Source organism: Bactrocera neohumeralis, unplaced genomic scaffold, assembly GCF_024586455.1.
Source record: "Bactrocera neohumeralis isolate Rockhampton unplaced genomic scaffold, APGP_CSIRO_Bneo_wtdbg2-racon-allhic-juicebox.fasta_v2 cluster09, whole genome shotgun sequence".
NCBI lineage: Eukaryota > Metazoa > Arthropoda > Insecta > Diptera > Tephritidae > Bactrocera > Bactrocera neohumeralis.
Genome location: NW_026089622.1, coordinates 35570419 through 35591068, shown reverse-complemented (window position 1 = coordinate 35591068; position 20650 = coordinate 35570419). Strand labels below are relative to the sequence as shown.

The 20650-nt window shown below is 38.4% G+C and overlaps 2 protein-coding genes across 3 annotated transcripts in view; both read right to left on the bottom strand.

The window, feature by feature from the left end:
* The window catches only part of LOC126764251 (ubiquitin-conjugating enzyme E2 G1-like), an 88283-nt gene extending 74980 nt beyond the window's left edge, over positions 1-13303 (bottom strand). Inside the window, exon 1 of the mRNA XM_050482060.1 lies at positions 13206-13303. The gene's annotated coding sequence lies outside the window, so the exon portion shown is untranslated. The remainder of the gene's footprint in view (positions 1-13205) is intronic.
* The window catches only part of LOC126764221 (ubiquitin-conjugating enzyme E2 G1), an 82642-nt gene extending 69337 nt beyond the window's left edge, over positions 1-13305 (bottom strand). Inside the window, exon 1 of one of the 2 annotated variants that reach the window (XM_050482020.1) lies at positions 13206-13305. In XM_050482020.1, coding sequence (XP_050337977.1) covers positions 13206-13251 — 46 coding nt within the window. In that variant the 5' untranslated portion in view covers positions 13252-13305. The remainder of the gene's footprint in view (positions 1-13205) is intronic. The other variant, XM_050482021.1, reaches the window with a different exon arrangement.
* Positions 13306-20650: the final 7345 nt, after the last annotated feature.

Sequence of the window (20650 nt, the reverse complement as noted above, 5' to 3'; positions counted from 1 at the left end):
AAGACATTCCCCCTCTAAAGGAGCCAGGCGAAAAACTCCTGCGCTGCATTAAGCTGCAGAACAAATCTATACCTAGTATAGATGAGTGGCAGCTAATCAAGGAGGAAAAACCGAATAAAGCAAGCAAGCCAATACTAGTGGCCATTTGTGATGAGTCCATTGAGGCTTTGAAGAAGACTGACTACAAAATCAGCTTCGGAATCCGCAAAGCCAGACTAAAAATATTCCAAGGCGACAAAGCGGCTGACGAAGACGACACGGAAGAGGTCGACGACGCCAGCCAGTTGCTAAAGAATGTGGGCATCGAAGAAACCCGAGATGCCCAATAACATAAGATGCGTACAGATAAACCTGCAGCACTCGAAGAGTGCTACAGCGAATCTGACAACCCTCGTGAACGAGAGGGGCATCGACATCAGCCTAGTACAGGAGCCCTGGGTCAATGAAGATACCATTAAAGGGCTAAACAGCAGCAACCATAACCTGTTTTACACACGGAACAGAGGTAAACCTAGGGCATGCATTCTTATCAATAAAAGTATAAATGCATTTCTTTGTCCTAATTACAGCACGGCAGATATCACAGTGGTAAAGGTGGAACAGAAGGATAAGCCCTTCTTCTTGGTCTCGGCCTACTTGGCCCATGACGAAGACATACCACCGGCCCCGCTCACCAGACTAGTAGAGAACAGGAAGGAGGATGTCCTAATAGGGTGTGATGCAAACGCAAGGCACACCGTATGGGGTAGCTCCAGTATAAACACCAGAGGTGAGTCACTCTTGCAGTATATTTTGAATAGTAATCTAAGTATTTGCAACAAGGGCGATAAGCCAACTTTTATTTTCCCAAGCTCGGATAGGTTTCCGGGGTGGGAGGAAGTGCTTGACCTCACGCTATCAACAGACACAGACAGTCTCGTTGTGGATAACTGGAGGGTATCCGATGAGCCTTCCATGTCGGATCACTATTGGATACTCTTCAGCATCTGCGAGAAGTACAGTGCGCCTCTCACTTACCGGAACCCTAGAAGAACGGCATGGGGAAAATTTACCAGTATAGCAACAAAATGCCTTGAAAAAGGAGGCAATAAGAGCATCAGAAATCCTGAGGAATTAGATTCAGAAGTAGAGAAGTTGGAAAAAATCCTAACCACAACTTTTAATAAATCTACTCCGCTAACAGTTTTGAAAAAGAGAAAGTCTCTTCCTTGGTGGAACAGTGAACTCAAGAATTTGAGAACACAACTAAGGAAGGCTTTCAATGAGAGTTTTAGAACCAAAATCTGGCAGCCATATAAAGACAGTATGAAAGAATCAGCGTTTAAAAAACTGCGGCAAGTTTCAGTTCATATGATTTTGCTTCTGCTACTGCTTCTGAAAAAATCAGAAGTCGCAGTCGAAGCATAGACAAAAATCAAACAGCTACGAAAATCAGAAATCAGCATAATCGGACGCTTCTTGCTTTTTTCGACTTACGCTGCTGATCGAAAGCAACAGCGACAAAAATCAAAAGTAGCAAAAAGTCGAATGCATTACTTTTCGCGACTGTGACTGCCGACGACTGTCGAAAATTGTCGATAGCTGCTGCGGCAACTTATGGATACGATCGAAAGCTACAGCAAAGCAGAAAGCAGAAAAACGAATAACGGCGACTTATGCTGATTTCTGATTTTCGTAGCTGTTTGATTTTTGTCTATGCTTCGACTGCGACTTCTGATTTTTTCAGAAGCAGAAGCAAAAGCACTTGCATACTTTCTGATATCGCTCGCAGTTGAAGTAGCGAATAGCAACAATATTGCGACTTCTGCTAATTCGACTGCAGTTTTTTAAACACTGGAAAGAATACAAAAAAGCAGTCAGGAAAGCTAAAAAGGACTCATGGCGATCTTTCTGCACATCGATAGAAAGTTGCACAGAAGCCGCCAGGCTGAGTAAAATGCTATCCAAAGATCATATTAATACTGCCTACATTAGGGCGGAGGGAAGTGATTGGACCTCCTCGGCAAAAGAGTCTCTGGAGGTACTAATCACAACGCCCTTCCCCGGGAGTCAGCAAACACCTTCAACAAGGGTTCAACCAGAACCACCGCTGAACGCAGCTGACTATCGAAGCCAAATAGTAGACAAAAGAAAAATCAAATACGCCATAAATAGTTTTGCACCATATAAAGCGGCAGGTCCTGACGGGATTATGCCCATAATGCTGCAAAAACTGGTAGAACCAATGGTTCTAAGGCTAGAAAATATATACAAAGCTAGCATACAACTATCTTACATCCCAAGAAGTTGGAAAAGAAGTAAAGTTGTGTTCCTCCCAAAACCAGGCAGAAGAACACACGAGAATGCCAAGGATTTTAGACCTATAAGCCTTACCTCCTTTATGCTGAAGGTACTAGAAAGGCTAATAGATCTACACGTAAGAACAATAATGGCGGAGAAGTTATCGAAGTCCCAACATGCGTACATGAAGGGCCGATCAACCGAAACCGCCCTTCACGAGGTGATAAGTGTAATAGAAAAATCACTACATCACAAACAATACACCATGGCTGGATTTCTAGACATAGAGGGCGCCTTCAACAACATAGAAGTAAATGCGATAATTAATTCTCTGGCACATGGTGGTATAGACGACACTGTGTGCAGATGGATACTATCGATGCTTCAGAATAGGAAGATTATAGCTTCAAACGGCGCTGCAACACAAACAAGCTATGTGAGTAGAGGAACGCCTCAAGGGGGGTCCTCTCTCCGCTTCTATGGGTTGCAGCGCTATGCCGGTCTTGCAGCAAATGAGCGATATGTGAATTATATTTAATAAACACAAATAAGTAAAAATCTATGATAATATTGTAAAATTTACATCATATTGGGGTGACTGAAGCACTTTCGCGTAGTACTCCTTTCTGCGTTGGCGGCCTGCGGCCGCGCTCTAAAAAAATAAACCTGGTCGAGCGAATACCCGGGGTGACCGAAGTACTTCTGCGTCGTACTAAGAGGAATTTCAGCGAATTGCCTTGTTATCATATGGCAGCGCTCCATTTCGTCGTAATTGTTAGCACATAAATAATGTGTATTACGAGTGTAAAATATGAATTTATTTAAATGTTTATAGTTTAATTTTATTAATTTGAAGTGAAAAATGTGCTTAGGGTGTGTAAAACGTGGAGAAATAGCTTGTTGAAATGTTCGAATTTTGAGAATTTTTGAACTTTAAAGTCGAATATCTCGTAAACTAAGCGTTTGCGGTACCTATAACCCTAATCAGGAGGTCTTCCTCTTTCCAACGGTACGTTCAGATCGCGGCGCCAAAGAAATTGGAATTGTGCCAATTAAATTTTTAGGTTATATATTAGGGCAATTCACAATGTGCTTAAATCTGCTGTTAATAGCAGCAAAATCAATTTCCAACAGGATATCGACCGAAAATACGTCTTATCTTGTACGTGAATGGTTGTTATGGAAATAAAAATAACTTCATAGGTCCCGCAATCACGAGACATTAATCTTATTTAAAATATCAGAAACTTTTCGGAAAACTGTATACGAAAATATCGAATTTCTTAAAAATAAGGCCAAAAAACTGGATTATCGACGTAGTGGGTCAAAATATCCAGAAATAATACTAGAAATCGAGTGGGGAGAAAACGTCGACGTCTAGGTACAACAATAGCAACAAAATGTAGTCCAAAAACCGCGAAAGCTAATTACTTTTGAATTATATAGATAATCATTGGTGTATGTAAACTTTTTTGATATGAATTAGGCGCATTTTAGCATTTTTTTTATTTGCGTAAAAAAAAATATTTTGATATGCTATATTTAATGTTAAATATACATAGTATCTTGAAACGGATAGAACAAAACCACAAAATTTATTCATTTTAAAACAAATAAATGTGTCGTAATTTAATAGAACTAGGTGTATGTAAACTTTATTGGCCCACTATATATAGATACCGCCGACTTATGGTTTTTGAGATATTTGCTTTTCTACGCATTTGTTTTATATTAAATAGTGTAAAAATAACTTTGATTCCATATTATACTTTTGTTCAACTCCTTTTGTTCACACAATAACAAAAGGGTTGCAGTCTAACCTATAATCAGTATTACCTTATTTACATATAATATTTTACAAAAGAACCAAAAGAAAACAAATTATACCCCAAATGCAGGAAATAAATAAAAACAAAATAACCCTGGTCGGACCAAAACCTGGGATATTCGACTTTAAAGTTCAAAAATTCCCAAAATTCGAACATTTCAACAAGCTATTTCACCACGTTTTACACACTCTACGCACATCTTTTACCTCAAACTAATAAAATTAAACTATAAACATTTAAATAATAGCGGGATTCTGTAACCAGTCTCTAGTATCTATTTGAGACATTTTGAGGTAAAATCTCAATTTGTGACTAGTTACTATTCACTAAACAGTCTCTAGCGTTAGTCTCAAAATATTGCCTCAAATTTGAGACCTGGTAGTTAGCAGGTCACAAAACCAAAAAGAACTCTTGTCTGCCATTTTGAATATACTCAATAGAGATCATCATAGAAATTAATCGATTGTCGTTTGTTTTATATTTTGTAAGCAACTCAAACACGAAAAGGTTAAAAATAAATCAATTTTACATAAATTTCGTAAATATTATGAAACAAAGTCAACATATATTTTTATTTATATTGATAAATATGTTTTTTTGACTATGTTATAGAAAATTTAATATTTGTTATCGACATATTTATTTTCATTCAAGTTTAAAAATATCTCTGAATAATGAAATGTAATAGATTTTGTGACTGTCACTTACAGAATAGCAAAACCGTATCAAGTTTCAAAAATTGTCTCTAACTCAAAATCTCAAATTTAGAGACTTGAGACTGTATCACAGTACAGAATCGCACGGTAAATCCATATTTTACACTTTTGGCACATTTTTTACCTAAGAAATCTTTATTTTAAAAATAATATTTTACACTCGTAATAAACATTATTTATGTGCTAACAATTACGACGAAATGGAGCGCTCCCATATGATAACAAGGCAATTCGCTGAAGTTCCTATATTCATGCATATGGATACTTTCTTTTTTAAATTTAATAAACAAATAAGTAATATTATATAATAATATATTATTATATTATATATTTATTATATAATATATTATTATTATTATATATATATATATATTTTTATTATATTATATAATATTATATATATTGTCACCTAAAACACAAAACGTATTATCAAAAACAAAATGGAAATCGATGTCAGATATAATAACCAATATTTAATCATTTTATAACGAAAAACCAACGCAGAAAGGAAAACTACGCGAAAGTACTTCAGTCACCCCGATATGATATAAATTTTACAATATTATCATAGATTTTTACTTATTTGTGTTTATTAAATGTAAATCACATATTATACATATGCATATGTATATGGAAAAAGTGTTCACAACTCAATTATAACTTGAAAAATGTTGTTTTGTTATTATAGTTAATATAGAAAAAAGAATCACGCAATAAAACAAACATAGAAAAATCGTTAAGAATCCTACATATTTGGTGTTTAAGATGTGGCAACGCTCGTTTTCCTCATAATTGTAAACAATCTAACCTTTGCAACGATGAGTGTGCTAAGTGATTTTTAAATTAATAAATTTAGGTAAAATATTACAAAATAAAAGTAAAATGGGAACTGATTTCAAGGTTTAGAGTGTATATTTAAACATACCAAGTGAAAAATGTAAGCAAATTTAGTGAATCATAGAGGAATACCATGATATTAGTGCAAATTTTTGAATTTTAAACGGGAATATTTTAAAAAATATAAGAAGCTCCCCTATCCGCACATATCCCATTTTATGGTGCAAACTCAGTCGGAGATGCTAAGTCAATCAGAACATCAATCCATGGTTCTTACTATTGATTCTGATACAAATTCTAGTGATATCAGTGCCGGCCATCAAAATAAGCGGCTAAGAATAATTTCCACTACGGATAATGACAGTGATTAAACAGCATTCAACGGTTTTTTCAAAAAATCTACCTATTTTCTATTTTCTTCTCTTTTATATATGGTTTGTATTTTGTATTTTTTATTTTGTTATGAATGAATAAATCATAAGTCTGAAATTTGAGACTTATTGTATTGTTTTTGAATATTTTTTTGCGCGTATATTTTGTTATACGCGATATTTCTTATATTCGGAACCAATTCGTCAGTTAATATTGGAAAACTAACCATTTTTACGCGATTTTTCTTTTACGCGATTAGTGGCAGAACCAAAAATCGCGTAAAAGAAGGACTGAGTGTACATATAAATATATTTTCTTGAACTTGAGGATCTCCTCTATACTTTCATACCCATTTTAACTCCGAAATCGGGGGATGCTAAATACCAGCCAGCAATCTTTCGTAATTGTGAAGCGTATCATAACTTTTATTAGTTTGCAAAATATGTATGTATGTATATGTAGAATTCGATCGCATTTGAAAAGAAATTATATATTAATACGATTTGAGAACTATTTAATATAAAACAAATGTTTAGAAATAAATTTGTAAAGCGTATTTGGATAAAAAAGTGAAAAATATAAAAAGTAAGACCATATTACGAATTCTAAACGGCACTCAAAATCCCAGCCTTTAAAAAATTTGCGTGTAAATTTTAGAATAGCATCTCCCGATCGGGGTTAAAATGGGTATGTACGGGTAGAGGAGGTCCTGCAGATTAAGAAAATATATACACTCGGCGAAAAAAAAAACCCACGCACTATACAGAGTGTTTTTATATAGCGCAAAACTTGGATTAATATTATTCTAAGTTAAACATTTTGCTTTGAGGATCAACCACTTTTATTTAGTTTATGTTTCAAGCATTTTTATATAAAAAAAAATTATAGTTTAATACTTGTTATAGGTAAAAATGTAAAAGCACACATATAACAAACCACAGAAGTAAATTTTGTTGAGCAATAATGTAATTTTTGAACAAGTTATTTACATATTTTATGTTTTATATGATTTTTATTTGGCATTATAATACATAACGAATCGAAATAACAAATTTTGTATAAAAAAAAATTCTTAGTATTTGTTAGAACACCCCCTCCTCTTAATAACCTCGGATATTTTTTTAAGCATCGATTCAAAAAAGAGTTGAAGATAATTTTTATTGATTTCTTCATTAGGCACAGCTTCAATAATGTTTTCTATTTCTTTAAGACTTTTTGAATGCTTTTCTCTTATCATTTTGCCCATCATTTCTCAATTGGATTGAGATCTGGACTGTTTCCTGGCCACGTGAGAGACCCTATTCCATAAAAATCTTTTTGTTTTGAAACCTGTAAGTCTTAGTAATAAATTTATTGAAAAATCTTCTTCTTCTTCTTAATTGGCGTAGACACCGCTTACGCGGTTATAGCCGAGTTAACAACAGCGCGCCAGTCGTTTCTTCTTTTCGCTACGTGGCGCCAATTGGATATTCCAAGCGAAGCCAGGTCCTTCTCCACTTGGTCCTTCCAACGGAGTGGAGGTCTTCCTCTTCCTCTGCTTCCCCGGCGGGTACTGCGTCGAATACTTTCAGAGCTGGAGTGTTTTTATCCATCCGGACAACATGACCTAGCCAGCGTAGCCGCTGTCTTTTAATTCGCTGAACTATGTCGATGTCGTCATATATCTCGTACAGCTCATCGTTCCATCGGATGCGATATTCGCCGTGGCCAATACGCAAAGGACCATAAATCTTTCGCAGAATTTTTCTCTCGAAAACTCGTAACGTCGACTCATCGGTTGCTGTCATCGCCCAAGCCTCTGCACCATATAGCAGGACGGGAATTATGAGTGACTTATAGAGTTTAGCTTTTGTTCGTCGAGAGAGGACTTTAATTTTCAATTGCCTACTCAGTCCGAAGTAGCACCTGTTGGCAAGAGCAATCCTGCGTTGGATTTCCAGGCTGACATTATTAGTGGTGTTAATGCTGGTTCCTAAATAAACGAAATTATCTACAACTTCAAAGTTATGACTGTCAACAGTGACGTGAGAGCCAAGTCGCGAGTGCGACGACTGTTTGTTTGATGACAGGAGATATTTCGTTTTGCCCTCGTTCACTACCAGACCCATTTTCTGTGCTTCCTTGTCCAGCCTGGAGAAAGCAGAACTAACGGTGCGGGTGTTGAGGCCGATGATATCAATATCGTCGGCATACGCCAGCAGCTGTACACTCTTATAGAAGATGGTACCTTCTCTGTTTAGTTCTGCAGCTCGAACTATTTTCTCCAGGAGCAGGTTGAAGAAGTCGCACGATAGGGAGTCGCCTTGTCTGAAACCTCGTTTGGTATCGAACGGCTCGGAGAGGTCCTTCCCGATCCTGACGGAGCTTTTCGTGTTGTTCAACGTCAGTTTACACAGCCGTATTAGTTTTGCGGGGATACCAAATTCAGACATCGCGGCATAAAGGCAGCTCCTTTTCGTGCTGTCGAAAGCAGCTTTGAAATCGACGAAGAGGTGGTGTGTGTCGATTCTCCTTTCACGGGTCTTTTCCAAGATTTGGCGCATGGTGAATATCTGGTCGGTTGTTGATTTTCCAGGTCTGAAGCCACACTGATAAGGTCCAATCAGTTTGTTGACGGTAGGCTTTAATCTTTCACACAATACGCTCGATAGAACCTTATATGCGATGTTGAGGAGGCTAATCCCACGGTAGTTGGCGCAGATTGTGGGGTCTCCTTTTTTATGGATTGGGCATAGCACACTTAAATTCCAATCGTTGGGCATGCTCTCGTCCGACCATATTTTACAAAGAAGCTGATGCATGTTCCCTATTAGTTCTTCGCCGCCGTGTTTGAATAGCTCGGCCAGTAGTCCGTCGGCCCCTGCCGCTTTGTTGTTCTTGAGGCGGGCAATTGCTATTCGAACTTCTTCATGGTCGGGTAATGGAACGTCTGCTCCATCGTCATCGATTGGGGAATCGGGTTCTCCTTCTCCTGGTGTTGTGCGTTCACTGCCATTCAGCAGGCTGTAGAAGTGTTCCCTCCATAATTTAACTATGCTCTGGGCATCAGTGACTAGATCACCTTTGGGGGTTCTATTTAATATTTTTAGCTTTGGTTACCGCTTTGGCTCTATGACAAGGGGCTGAAATATCCTGAAAGTAAATTTTTTGGGCGTGTTCGGACAGCTGTTCATTAGTTGGCAAAACGCCTTCTCTAAAAATTCCAATTTATATTTCGGCATTCACAGATCTTTTTAGAATAATTACCGGCCCAACACCAAACTTGGTTACAGCTCCCCACACCATTAAATAAGGCGAATGCTGTCCGGTGGGCCAAATACAGTTTTCCAAAAAACGCTCCCCTTTCCTACGACGCACTGTGGCATTTCGATTCATCAGAAAAAATAACATTTCCGCAATCTGATGTAGTCCAAGTTTTGTGTAATTTTGCCCACTCTAGTCGCTGTTTCTTCATTCGCGTGTTGAGAAGTGGCTTTTTTGCTGGACGTCGCGGTCGGAATCCAAGATTATTCAGCACATCTTGCATAGAACTTGTAGTTAATTTTACCCCCAGTGGTTTCATAAAATGTTGCATTGATTGTTCCAGCATATTGAAAGCGATCACTAATGCACATCCGTTTAATTTGTCGTTCTTGACGAGGTTTTACTGTTTTCGGACGTCCACTGCCCTTTTTTCGAGCTAATCAATTAAAATACGTATAATTTTTAATTATAATACGCACGTTCCAATCCCTTATGCCCATTTCACGAGCTATTTGACCTTTGGATAATTTATTTTATATAAAGCTACGATTTCTGATTTCTTTTTTGTTGACCCCACCATGTTCAACTTTACTTGTTTTCACAACTTATTCAAAAGAAAATACCGCAAATTCTGTAATGAACACGGGTCGGCTTTAGTATACCATCCCAGGATTTCGGGAATAAAATGGGTATGGTCGGATAGAGGAGATTCTCCAGATCACGAATATATATGGTTATAGCCGCAGGAAGCTTATAGTTTTCGAGTTATTCGCGTTTTAAGTTGAAAATTTGCAATATTTTAATTACATATTTTCGATATATAAAATTAATTTTGCACTTATATTTTTCACTTTTATATACGCTAACACATCACTTATTCATTTGCACACATTTATTTTATATAATATAGTGCAAAAATAGCTTTTAATAAACATTTAAATTATTGTTGAATTTGATTATTTAAGAATAACAAATGACTTATCGACATAATTTGTAGAAATAAATGTGTCAAATAATCAGTGTTACTATGGTAAAATATTTTACAAACTAAAATAAAAAAAAAAAATATAAAGAAATATTATACCCTAAATACAGGAAACATAATCGTTGATAAACATTAAAGAAAAATATAAAAAACTTTAAGTGGCTGCCAATGTAAAAATGAGTTCTACGGGAGAAAAAAAATGTATATACCCGGTGTTGGACCGACTAGGGTTATTTTTTTGAAGCGCGGCCGAAGGCCGCCCACGCAAAAAGGAATTATACGCGAAAAGAATTTGATACACCCCGGTGTTGGACCGACCAGGGTTATTTTTTTGAAGCGCGGCCGAAGGCCGCCCACGCAAAAAGGAATTCTACGCGAAAAGAATTTGATACACCCCGGTGTTGGACCGACCAGGGTTATTTTTTTGAAGCGCGGCCGAAGGCCGCCCACGCAAAAAGTAGTTCAACGCAAAAAAAATTTGATACACTCCGGTGTTGGACCGACCAGGGTTATTTTTTTGAAGCGCGGCCGAAGGCCGCCCACGCAAAAAGGAGTTCAACACGAAAAAATTCTGATACACCCTGGTGTTGGACCGACCAGGGATATTGTTTTTTATAGGTTGTTGATTTTCGTATTTGGGGTATAATCTGTTCCCTTTATTTCATTTAGTTATTTTACAAATGATGTCGATAAGGTAACACTGATTGTATGACAGTTTGTAATTCATTTGTTATTCTTAAATAATCAAATTCAACAATATTTTAAATGTTTATTAAAAGCTATTTTTGCACTATATTATATAAAATAAATGTGTGCAAATGAATAAGTGATGTGTTAGCGTATATAAAAGTGAAAAATATAAGTGCAAAATTAATTTTATATATCGAAAATATGTAATTAAAATATTGCAAATTTTCAACTTAAAACGCGAATAACTCGAAAACTATAAGCTTCCTGCGGCTATAACCATATATTCGTGATCTGGAGAATCTCCTCTATCCGACCATACCCATTTTATTCCCGAAATCCTGGGATGGTATACTAAATTCTTCCCATGAACACGTGCGGACCCTAACGGTTTTAACAATAAAAGTAAAATAATGTAGCCACATGACAAAACAGCCAAATAAGACAAATAGTGAATTTTGAGCAAATAGTGACAGTTCAAAATAGGAATATTAGAAAATTTTCGACTGCGTGGGTTTTTTTTTCGCCGAGTGTATATATATATAGTTGCTGCTGACTAATGGTTTTTGAGATATTTGCATTTAAAGCTCAAAAATTCAACTATTTAAAATGAATTTATAATGAATTTAATAGTTATATTTTTAACTTTTATATCCACTAACACTTCACTAATTCGTTTCTAACCATTTATTTTATATGAAATAGTGAAAAAATAACTTTTTTCTTCATTTAACTTTTGTTCAATTATTTTTGATTACACAATAACAAAAGGGTTGCATTCTAACTAATAATCAGGGCTACCTTACGTTCATATTTTACAGAAGAACCAAAAGAAATAAAGAAAACAAATAATACCCCAATGACAGAAAATATATAACACATTAGTTTTCCCTATAGAATTCAAGAAATTCGCCTCAAAAAAATAACCCTAGTCGGACTAACACCAGGGCGTGCTCAGTTCTTTTGCGTTGAACTCCTTTTTACGTTGACGGGCTTCGGCCGCGCTTCAAAAAAATAACCCCCGGTCGGACCAACACCTGGGCGTGCTCAGTTTTTTTGCGATGGCGGCCTTCGGCCGCCCTTCAAAAAAAAATAACGCTGTCCGATCCAACACCAGGATTTATCAGGATGAGAACAATAAATTTAGTTATGACGTCATAATCTTTATTTTTCCTTATTTTAATTCCATTACAAAATATGGTAACACTAATTTTTTGCTTGTTTACAACCATTCTCTTATTTTATGAATAAATGGATTTTAACTAAAATTTGATATAGAATTAAAGTTATTTTTGCACTATTTAATATAAAATAAATGATTGGAAACGAATTAGTGAAGTGTTAGTGGATATAAAAGTTAAAAATATAAGTGTAAAATTAATTATAATTCGCGACGCGAAACACGCATTTTAAATAGTTGATTTTTTAAACTTTAAAGGCACATATCTCAAAAACCATAAGTCAGCGGCAATTATATGAGCAGGAGGACCTCCTCAATCCGTACATAACCATTTTAACCCCGAAATCGGATATACTATTCTAAATCGCAGCCAAATTTGCCATACATCGTCCTGATTTTGATCAGTCAGTTTGTATGGTAGTTATGTTATGGTGGGTCTAATAAATAACTTCTTTTGGACAAAAGAAAGTGTGTAAAATTTCAGATAAATATCTCAAAAACGGAGGGATTTTTACGCATATATACAAACCTACAGACGAATAGACATGGCTAAATCGACACAAACCGTCACGTTGATAATTTATGGAAAGACTCTCTATAGTTTCTAAGTTTTCTTCTGTGTGTTACAAATTTCGTAACTAACTTAATACACAATTTCCAAATATGATTCTAAATATGATATACCACATGCCAATTCATATTGTCAACGAGATATATATGTACATCATGTTGAAACCTACCTAACCTAATTAAAGGTAAATTTCCTTATTCACACAGTAGTATTAGATTGCATACCGTTAAATAAAACATATTATATGTAAAGATCACAAAAAATATCAATAAACTGTTTATCAAAATGCTTAAAATATTTTCAAAATAAATTACATTATTAATGGCAGTATATACCTACCATACACACATATGTATATCGAAAACCGTTTTTCCTTGTGTCTGCACAACCTTCACTTTTAAGATTTAATACAGAGCGAAACAGAATTTCACTAAACTATATGCAAATTACTCCTTATATTATTATACTCTTCAAAGAGTTTAATACATAAAAAATAATCACTCACCTGCTAATTGTTTTTTTAATAGCAAAGACGATTGCAATTCAGACATTTTTAAATCAAGCTATACACCACTTTACAAGGACGATAAATTTTTATTTAGTACACCTATATATACTCCTTTCCCTGCTTCCTCCCGAAGAACGGATTATATCTTCAACAATGCTACAAATTTTCCAAAATAAAGCTTCCGTTCACGACAGCAGCAAAAATTTAGCATCGGTACAATTTAGTAATGTTCAAAACTAATCTATCGATTTCCCTCACAATCAGTGTTGCCAATATTTAAATTTTTATGTTCCAAACGTCTACCCAATCTGTTGCAAAATTACCAAATATGTTTACCCCACTTTTAGTAAGCAACATGGTCATTCAATTAATGGCGGGATTCTGTAACCAGTCTCTAGTCTCTATTTGAAATATTTTGAGGTAAAATCTCAATTTGCGACTAGTTACTATTCACTAAACAGTCTCTAGCAGGAATAAAGGGTTGTTAAACTTATTCCAGTGTGAGAGCGCCTCAAAACTAGCGTTTTTTATAACACTTTCCATTATGGCCAGATAAACAAAATTACAATTTTTGGGCATTTAAATTCAAACACCCAACATTTAGTATGAATAAAAATTACTATATAGCGGTTATTTATTATATGGAGAAACTATTTAAATCTTTTTAAAGAATATTATAATAACTGACTTTTGTCCTTTCAATGCCCAATAATTGGATTTAAGCTTGTTAGCTCTCAATCATTAAACGTTTTTAATCATTTTCCATTGAAAATGAAACTATGATGCTTCAAATTACAAAACGTTTCATCAAATATCTTTAAATTTTACAAATTTATTTAATTTTCATTTTAATAAGTGGTCTGGAACGATGCAACTAATCCCTCCGTTTACATATTTTTTTTCTAAAATTTCAATCTGGCCATCGCTCGTTTCCAATTGCTAAACGTCAAAACCTCCTGAACTCGATCAAGTGTCAAAGTTTAGGTGGTTTTGACGTTTAGCAATTGCTCTCTCACTTCCAGTGAGAGAGGAGTTTTGATTGATTGATTAATACATGAGGAATGCACCGCGACCTTTGGTCTATTGTGCCCTCTCCTGGCTTACATAGACTCACCTAGCCCCAGCGCATTGATGAAGTTCAATAGACTACTGGGCGCTAGTGAGGCTATGCGATCCATATCCGGAAACATTGATCCTAGGGCCTTAGCCCTGCGTCTGCAGACTGCTGTGCAGTCAATCAGCAGGTGCTCCGGGGTTTCAGGCTCCATGTCGCAGAACCGGCAGTTAACGCAAGAGGATAGGCCCATGTTGTACATGTGCCTATTCAATTTACAGTGGCCGGTGTACCATGCGACCAGTAGCCTGAGTTTGTTCCTCGGGAGGTTTATTATAACCTTGAACCTGTTCAGATTGTATCTTCCTATTAGCAACTTTGCATGTCTCATACCACGCGTTTGCCGCCAATGCTCCTCTCTGCCCACTCCTTCCTCCTTGCGAAGTAGCTCCTTTATGGTATGTGGACCTACCCCAATAAAAGGTTCTGGTCCCACCATCTTGGTGGAGGCTGCGGAGCGGGCTAGCTCATCCGCCAGTTCATTACCGGCTATACCTCTGTGACCAGGCACCCAGATTAGGTGTACCTGGTTACGTTCTGCAAGGCTGTTCAGCCTTTCCCTGCACTCCTGCACTAATAGCGATTTGATTTCGTAAGAAGAGATCGCTTTTAGCGCCGCTTGACTATCGCTGAGAATGGCTATTCTCTCATTGCGATAGTTGCGATGGAGGTTTATTTCTATACACCGACTTATGGCAAAGACTTCTGCCTGGAAAATGCTTGGGAACCCTCCCATGGGTATCGAGAGCCTAGTGCGTGGACCCGCAATTCCCGCACCGATTCCCTCTGACATTTTCGAGCCGTCGGTGTACCACCTCAGCGTACTATTCCCCAGCAACAGTTCGAGATTGGAATCATTCCACTCGTCTTTGCTGCCGAGGGTGACCTTGAACTTCTTCTTGAAGTTAACTGTTTTCGTAGTGCCGTCCCTCGGGAGGAGGGCTGATGGTACATCGCCGCTTATCTTTTCCATCCTCTGGGACGAGATTACCTTACCTTTGCCCCACCCCTCTGCCGTTATTTGCAGAATTGTGTGCTTGGCTACCTGACCAATAACCAAATGAAGCGGAGTAAGCTCCATCAGAACCTCCAGTGCTGCCGTAGGACAAGTGCGCATTGCGCCCGTCATGCAGACACAGGCTAGCCGCTGCAGCTTCGATAGCTTGGTCATAACCGAAGTTTGCGACGCTATTGAGGCCCAGGCCACCGCCCCGTAAGTGATTATTGGTCGCACTATCATGGTGTACAACCATCTTAGGATCCTTGGCTTGCAGCCCCAGGACTTGCCCGCCAGCCGGTTGCACACCATTAAAGCTTTTGTTGCCTTGACCAGGGTCAGGTTCACATGCTGCTTCCACCGCAAGGTAGAGTCTAGCATCAAACCTAGGTATTTGACACTGCTGGTCATTCCTATCTCCATGCCCCCAAGTGTGAGATTCCTGAGACCGGGTAAGGACCTACGTCTCGTAAACGGGACTACGGTCGTCTTGGAGGGATTGATGTTTAATTCAACCTCCTTACACCACATCTTCGCCAGGTTTAAACCTCTTTGTATTAGGTCACAGAGAGTGTCCTCGTATTTGCCTCTTGCTATAATTACAATGTCGTCCGCATACCCTTGGCAGCGGATCCCATTGTTAGTTAGCAGTACTAATAGGTCGTCTACGACCAGACTCCATAGCAGGGGTGATAACACACCTCCCTGTGGGCAGCCTCTTGTTGTGCCAAGACGAATCCTCTTATCACCTACTGTGGTCTCAGCAACTCTGGTACGCAATACAGCTTCAATCCATCTGCGCACCGGTGCTGCCACATTCCTTTTCTCCAGTGCCTTGGCTACACTTTTATGAGACGTGTTGTCAAAGGCACCTTCGATATCCAAGAACGCGCAAAGCATCACCTCACCATGCTCCAGTGAACTCTCTATTTCAGAGGTCATCTGGTACAGAGCAGTGTTGGTGGATCTACCCGCTCTGTAGGCATGCTGAGCCGCATGCAGTGGTGCTCTCTTTAGCACTGTCGACCTTATTTCATGGTCCACGATCTTCTCCATGGTTTTTAGTAGGAAGGACGTTAGACTGATTGGCCTGAAGGATTTCGCCAATGAGTAGTCCTTCCTACCCACCTTGGGTATGAAGATCACCTTCGATTTCCTCCATACTACAGGGATGTACGACATTGCGAGGCTTTCCCTCAGCAGCCGAATCAGGTGGGGCAGTAAATACTGCTCCCCCTGTTGCAACAGCGCTGGAAAAATACCATCCACTCCCGGAGACTTGAATCTCTCAAACGAGGCCATTGCCCACCGGATCGAGTCCGCCGTAAAAAGCTGTTTTGCGATACTCCAATCCTCGCGGGATGGCCTGTGTTCGATCACAGGTAGACACTGGTCCACCTGAACCGTCTCCGGGAAGTGCGCCCGCAGAAGCTCCGTCGCTCTGTCCTCTGCGCTTGTCGTGAATGTCCCATCTCCTATTTTTATTGCAACTACTGCGTCGTTTGTGCCTCTGGCCAGAGCTTTGTGCAGCCGGGCCGCCTCCGGCGTTGAGCTAACGTTCTCGCAGAAACTCCTGAAGCTAGCCTGCTTTGCAGACCTGATCTCCTTATTGTATAATGTGAGATAGCTCCTATATTCTTCCCAGACCCCCGTACGTTTCGCTTTGTTGAATAGGCTGCGTACTTTTTTCCGGAGGTCTGATAGTTTCCTTGACCACCAGGGACTATTTCGCCTGTCAGTGGTCACTTTAAGGGGGCAGCTGCCATGATAAGCGTTAATGACAGACTCGTTTAGCTTAGATAGCCTAATCTCTAAGCCTGGGCCTGACACGCTGCTATCAGTCTGCCCCCCCTGCTCAATTCCACACTTAGTATATCCCTGAAGGCATCCCAGTTCGCCTTCCGAGGGTTGCGTCTGGGGGGAAGTTTTCTGACCTCTACCCTTAGCGTGAACCTTAAAATTCTGTGGTCTGACATGGAGGGCTCCGTAGAGACCCTCCATTGCGAGACCAACCCATTTGCAGGCTCATTGCTCAAGGTGAGGTCCAGTACCTCCCTCCTGTTTATAGTAATGAAAGTGGGTTCACACCCCACATTCTCTATAACTAAGTTGCTTCCTATTATAAATTCTAAAAGGGACTCACCTCTTGAGTTGCAGTTCGTACTGCCCCATTCCACATGGTGGGCGTTTGCATCGCACCCAATTATTAGGGGAAGCCTGTGTCTTCTGCAATGCTCCACCAGCCTTTCCACCATCTCCGGGGGTGCCGTGGGTACCTCCCCTGGGAAGTAGGCTGAAGCCAGGACGAAGTCCTTGCCTTCGAAGTCCCTGGCTTGCACCGCCACCAGATCCTGCGTCAGGAACTCTGAAATACAAAAGACTTCAATGTTATTCCTGACAACTATGCATGTTCTGGGTCTATCGCTAGAGAGATCCCAGATTACCTTATTTGACTCCGTTTTGAGGCCTTTAACCTCTCCTCTATGGACCCAAGGCTCTTGGATCAGCAGTATGCCCAGCTTCTCCACTGTGAACCTGTTCGCTATGACAGCCGAGGCTGCCGCCGCGTGGTGCAGGTTCACCTGGGCAATTTCCGTGTTGACGGCCATTATAGTATTGGTTCGAGGAAGGGTATAACCTCTTCCCCGCCGTCAATCACGCTGCCGTCCGGTGGGTCTCCTAACCCTTCAAGGAGTTCCTGCGTGGAGGGTAGCTCTGCTCCCTGACCGCCGGAGCTGGCATCCGGGACGTCGATGGACGCTGCTGGCATTGCCTGTCCAGTCCGGCTTCCACTATGCTGGGACGCCACCTCGTCGACCTGCATTGCTGCTGCATCCGGGGGTTCCACAGTCTCTGCCTGTTTTTCGACACCCCCGCTTTTTTCCGTTTCAGCCTTCTCTGCTTCCTTGCTGCCAGTGGTTGCAGACTTGTGAGGCCGCATGACCACCGTGCTAAACCTGTAAAACAGGCGGAAGCTCGCTGCCCGAACGTACTTGTACGATTCGTCATCGATATACAGGTTCAGTCTCCAACCTATCATATCGCTTACTTTTTCCACCTTGCTGCTAACGATGCGCCAGGACGATATACTGAGGCCCAGGTTCTGGTTTTTCACCAGACCTAAGGCGAACTCATAGGGAGAGAGGAGTTAAACATCTCTTTATCTCTGGTCTCTAGCGTTAGTCTCAAAATATTGCCTCAAATTTGAGACCTGGAAGTTAGCAGGTCACCAAACCAAAAAGAACTCTTGTCTGCCATTTTGAATATACTGAATAGAGATCATCATAGAAATTAATCGATTGTCGTTTGTTTATATTTTGTAAATAACTCAAACACGAAAAAATTAAAAATAAATCAATTTTACATAAATTTCGTAAATATTATGAAGCAAAGTCAACATATATTTTTATTTTTATTGGTAATTATATTTTTTGACTATGTTATAGACAATTTAATATTTGTTATCGACATATTTATTTTCATTAAAGTGTAAAAACATCTCTGAATAATGAAATGTAATAGATTCTGTGACTGTCACTTACAGAATAGCAAAACCGTCTCAAGTTTCAAAAATTGTCTCTAACTCAAAATCTCAAATTTAGAGACTTGAGACTGTATCACCGTACAGAATCGCACGGTAAACCCTTTAAGCCAAAAAAGTTTGCTACTTCGGCTGGTTGCCAAATCGAAAAATGTAAATTTCAAAAGAAATTGAAACGTCAGAATTTTACCCAGTTCAAGAGCTGGGTAAGATTTCGACAACTTTAAGATTTGAATACAGATATGCATTGAAGAAATGAATTTAAACTCTTACTTATTATATGATATTTCCAAGAAAGAACCCTACAAGACGGGTCACGGCACAATTCCGATTTCTTTGGCGCCGCGATTTGAAGGTACCTTTGGAAAGAAGAAGTCCTCATGATTAAAAAATATAGGGTTATAGGTACCGCAAACGCTTAGTTTACGAGATATTCGACCTTAAAGTTCAAAAATTCGCAAAATTTGAACATTTCAAGAAGCTATTTCACCACGTTAAATCCACTTTATTCACATTTTTTCCTTCAAATTAATTAAATTACACTATAATCTTTTAAATAAATCTACAGTTTACACTTTTAGCAGGTTTTTTATTTATAAAATCTTTATTTTAAAAGTTACATTTTACACTCGTTTGAACCTCATTTGTTTACCAAAAATTCCGATGAAATGGACCGCTGAAATTCCTCTTTTTCGCAAAAATTCCTCTGTTCATGCATATGGATATTTTCTTTCTTAAATTTATTAAGCAAATAAGTAATATTATATACATGTATTAGTAATATTATATAACAATATTATATATACATATGTATGTATAACAGCCCTATTCTGAAAAAACCTCTCAACTGTGTTGAGAGGAAAAATTTGAGAGATTTCTTGTGAGGCTATTCTTGCTCAAACCTCATAAGAAAAAAGCTTAAAAAAGTCACCACGTGAGGTAAAAAGCTTTTCGCTGTCAAACAGCTGTTTTAATAAAAATAAGCAAACAAAAATCCACCTACTGCGTACATTGCTTATCATCTACATATGCATATCGCTGATAACCAATAAATAAGAAATAAATCCAATATTTGTTTATGCATTCATAAATATAGATGGAAATAATTGTTGCAAACAATATAAGCGATAGTAGAAAATCATAAAATTGAATTCTGGTGCCTAATGAAATATTTAATTTATTTTTTGTTCAATTACCAGATGCAGTAGATTTGAAAATGCTTTCTAAAATTTAAATATTTTTGCTTTAATTAGGCAGAGTTTGATATTATATTTCCCACGCTGTTCTAATTAACTTATAAAATCCTTTCCGGTTCATGAAAAGTGAGAGAGGAGTAGTGGCGTCTGTGCTTGAGGGTGAAACAATCCCAATCTGGGTACAATCGATTGCGCCGATTGTGCCCTAGAGCCCAAAGCATATAACTATTACCAACGCATTTTTTGTAAGCGCCATGACCGTAAAAACACAAACACGCCAGGAAACGCAGATCAAAAGATATACTCGACTTCTGCACATCATGCGGCACCAATTCACCTATAAGTACTTTACATAGCGATTTTAGGAATCGAAATGTATTTATAAATGTTGTGTCTTGCATAGTAAAAGGATCGCTTTTGTCTCGTAAACCCTTTAAAATTTTCCTCCTACCCCCCGATTCCCCCTCCTCAACAATTGCCGCATGCACAAAGAACAGTTCCTCCATGCTATAACATAACATCCATAACACTCAAATATTTTTTAAAAAATGTCAAATGTTGATGTAAAACAAAACAAACACAGATGTTTTGTAT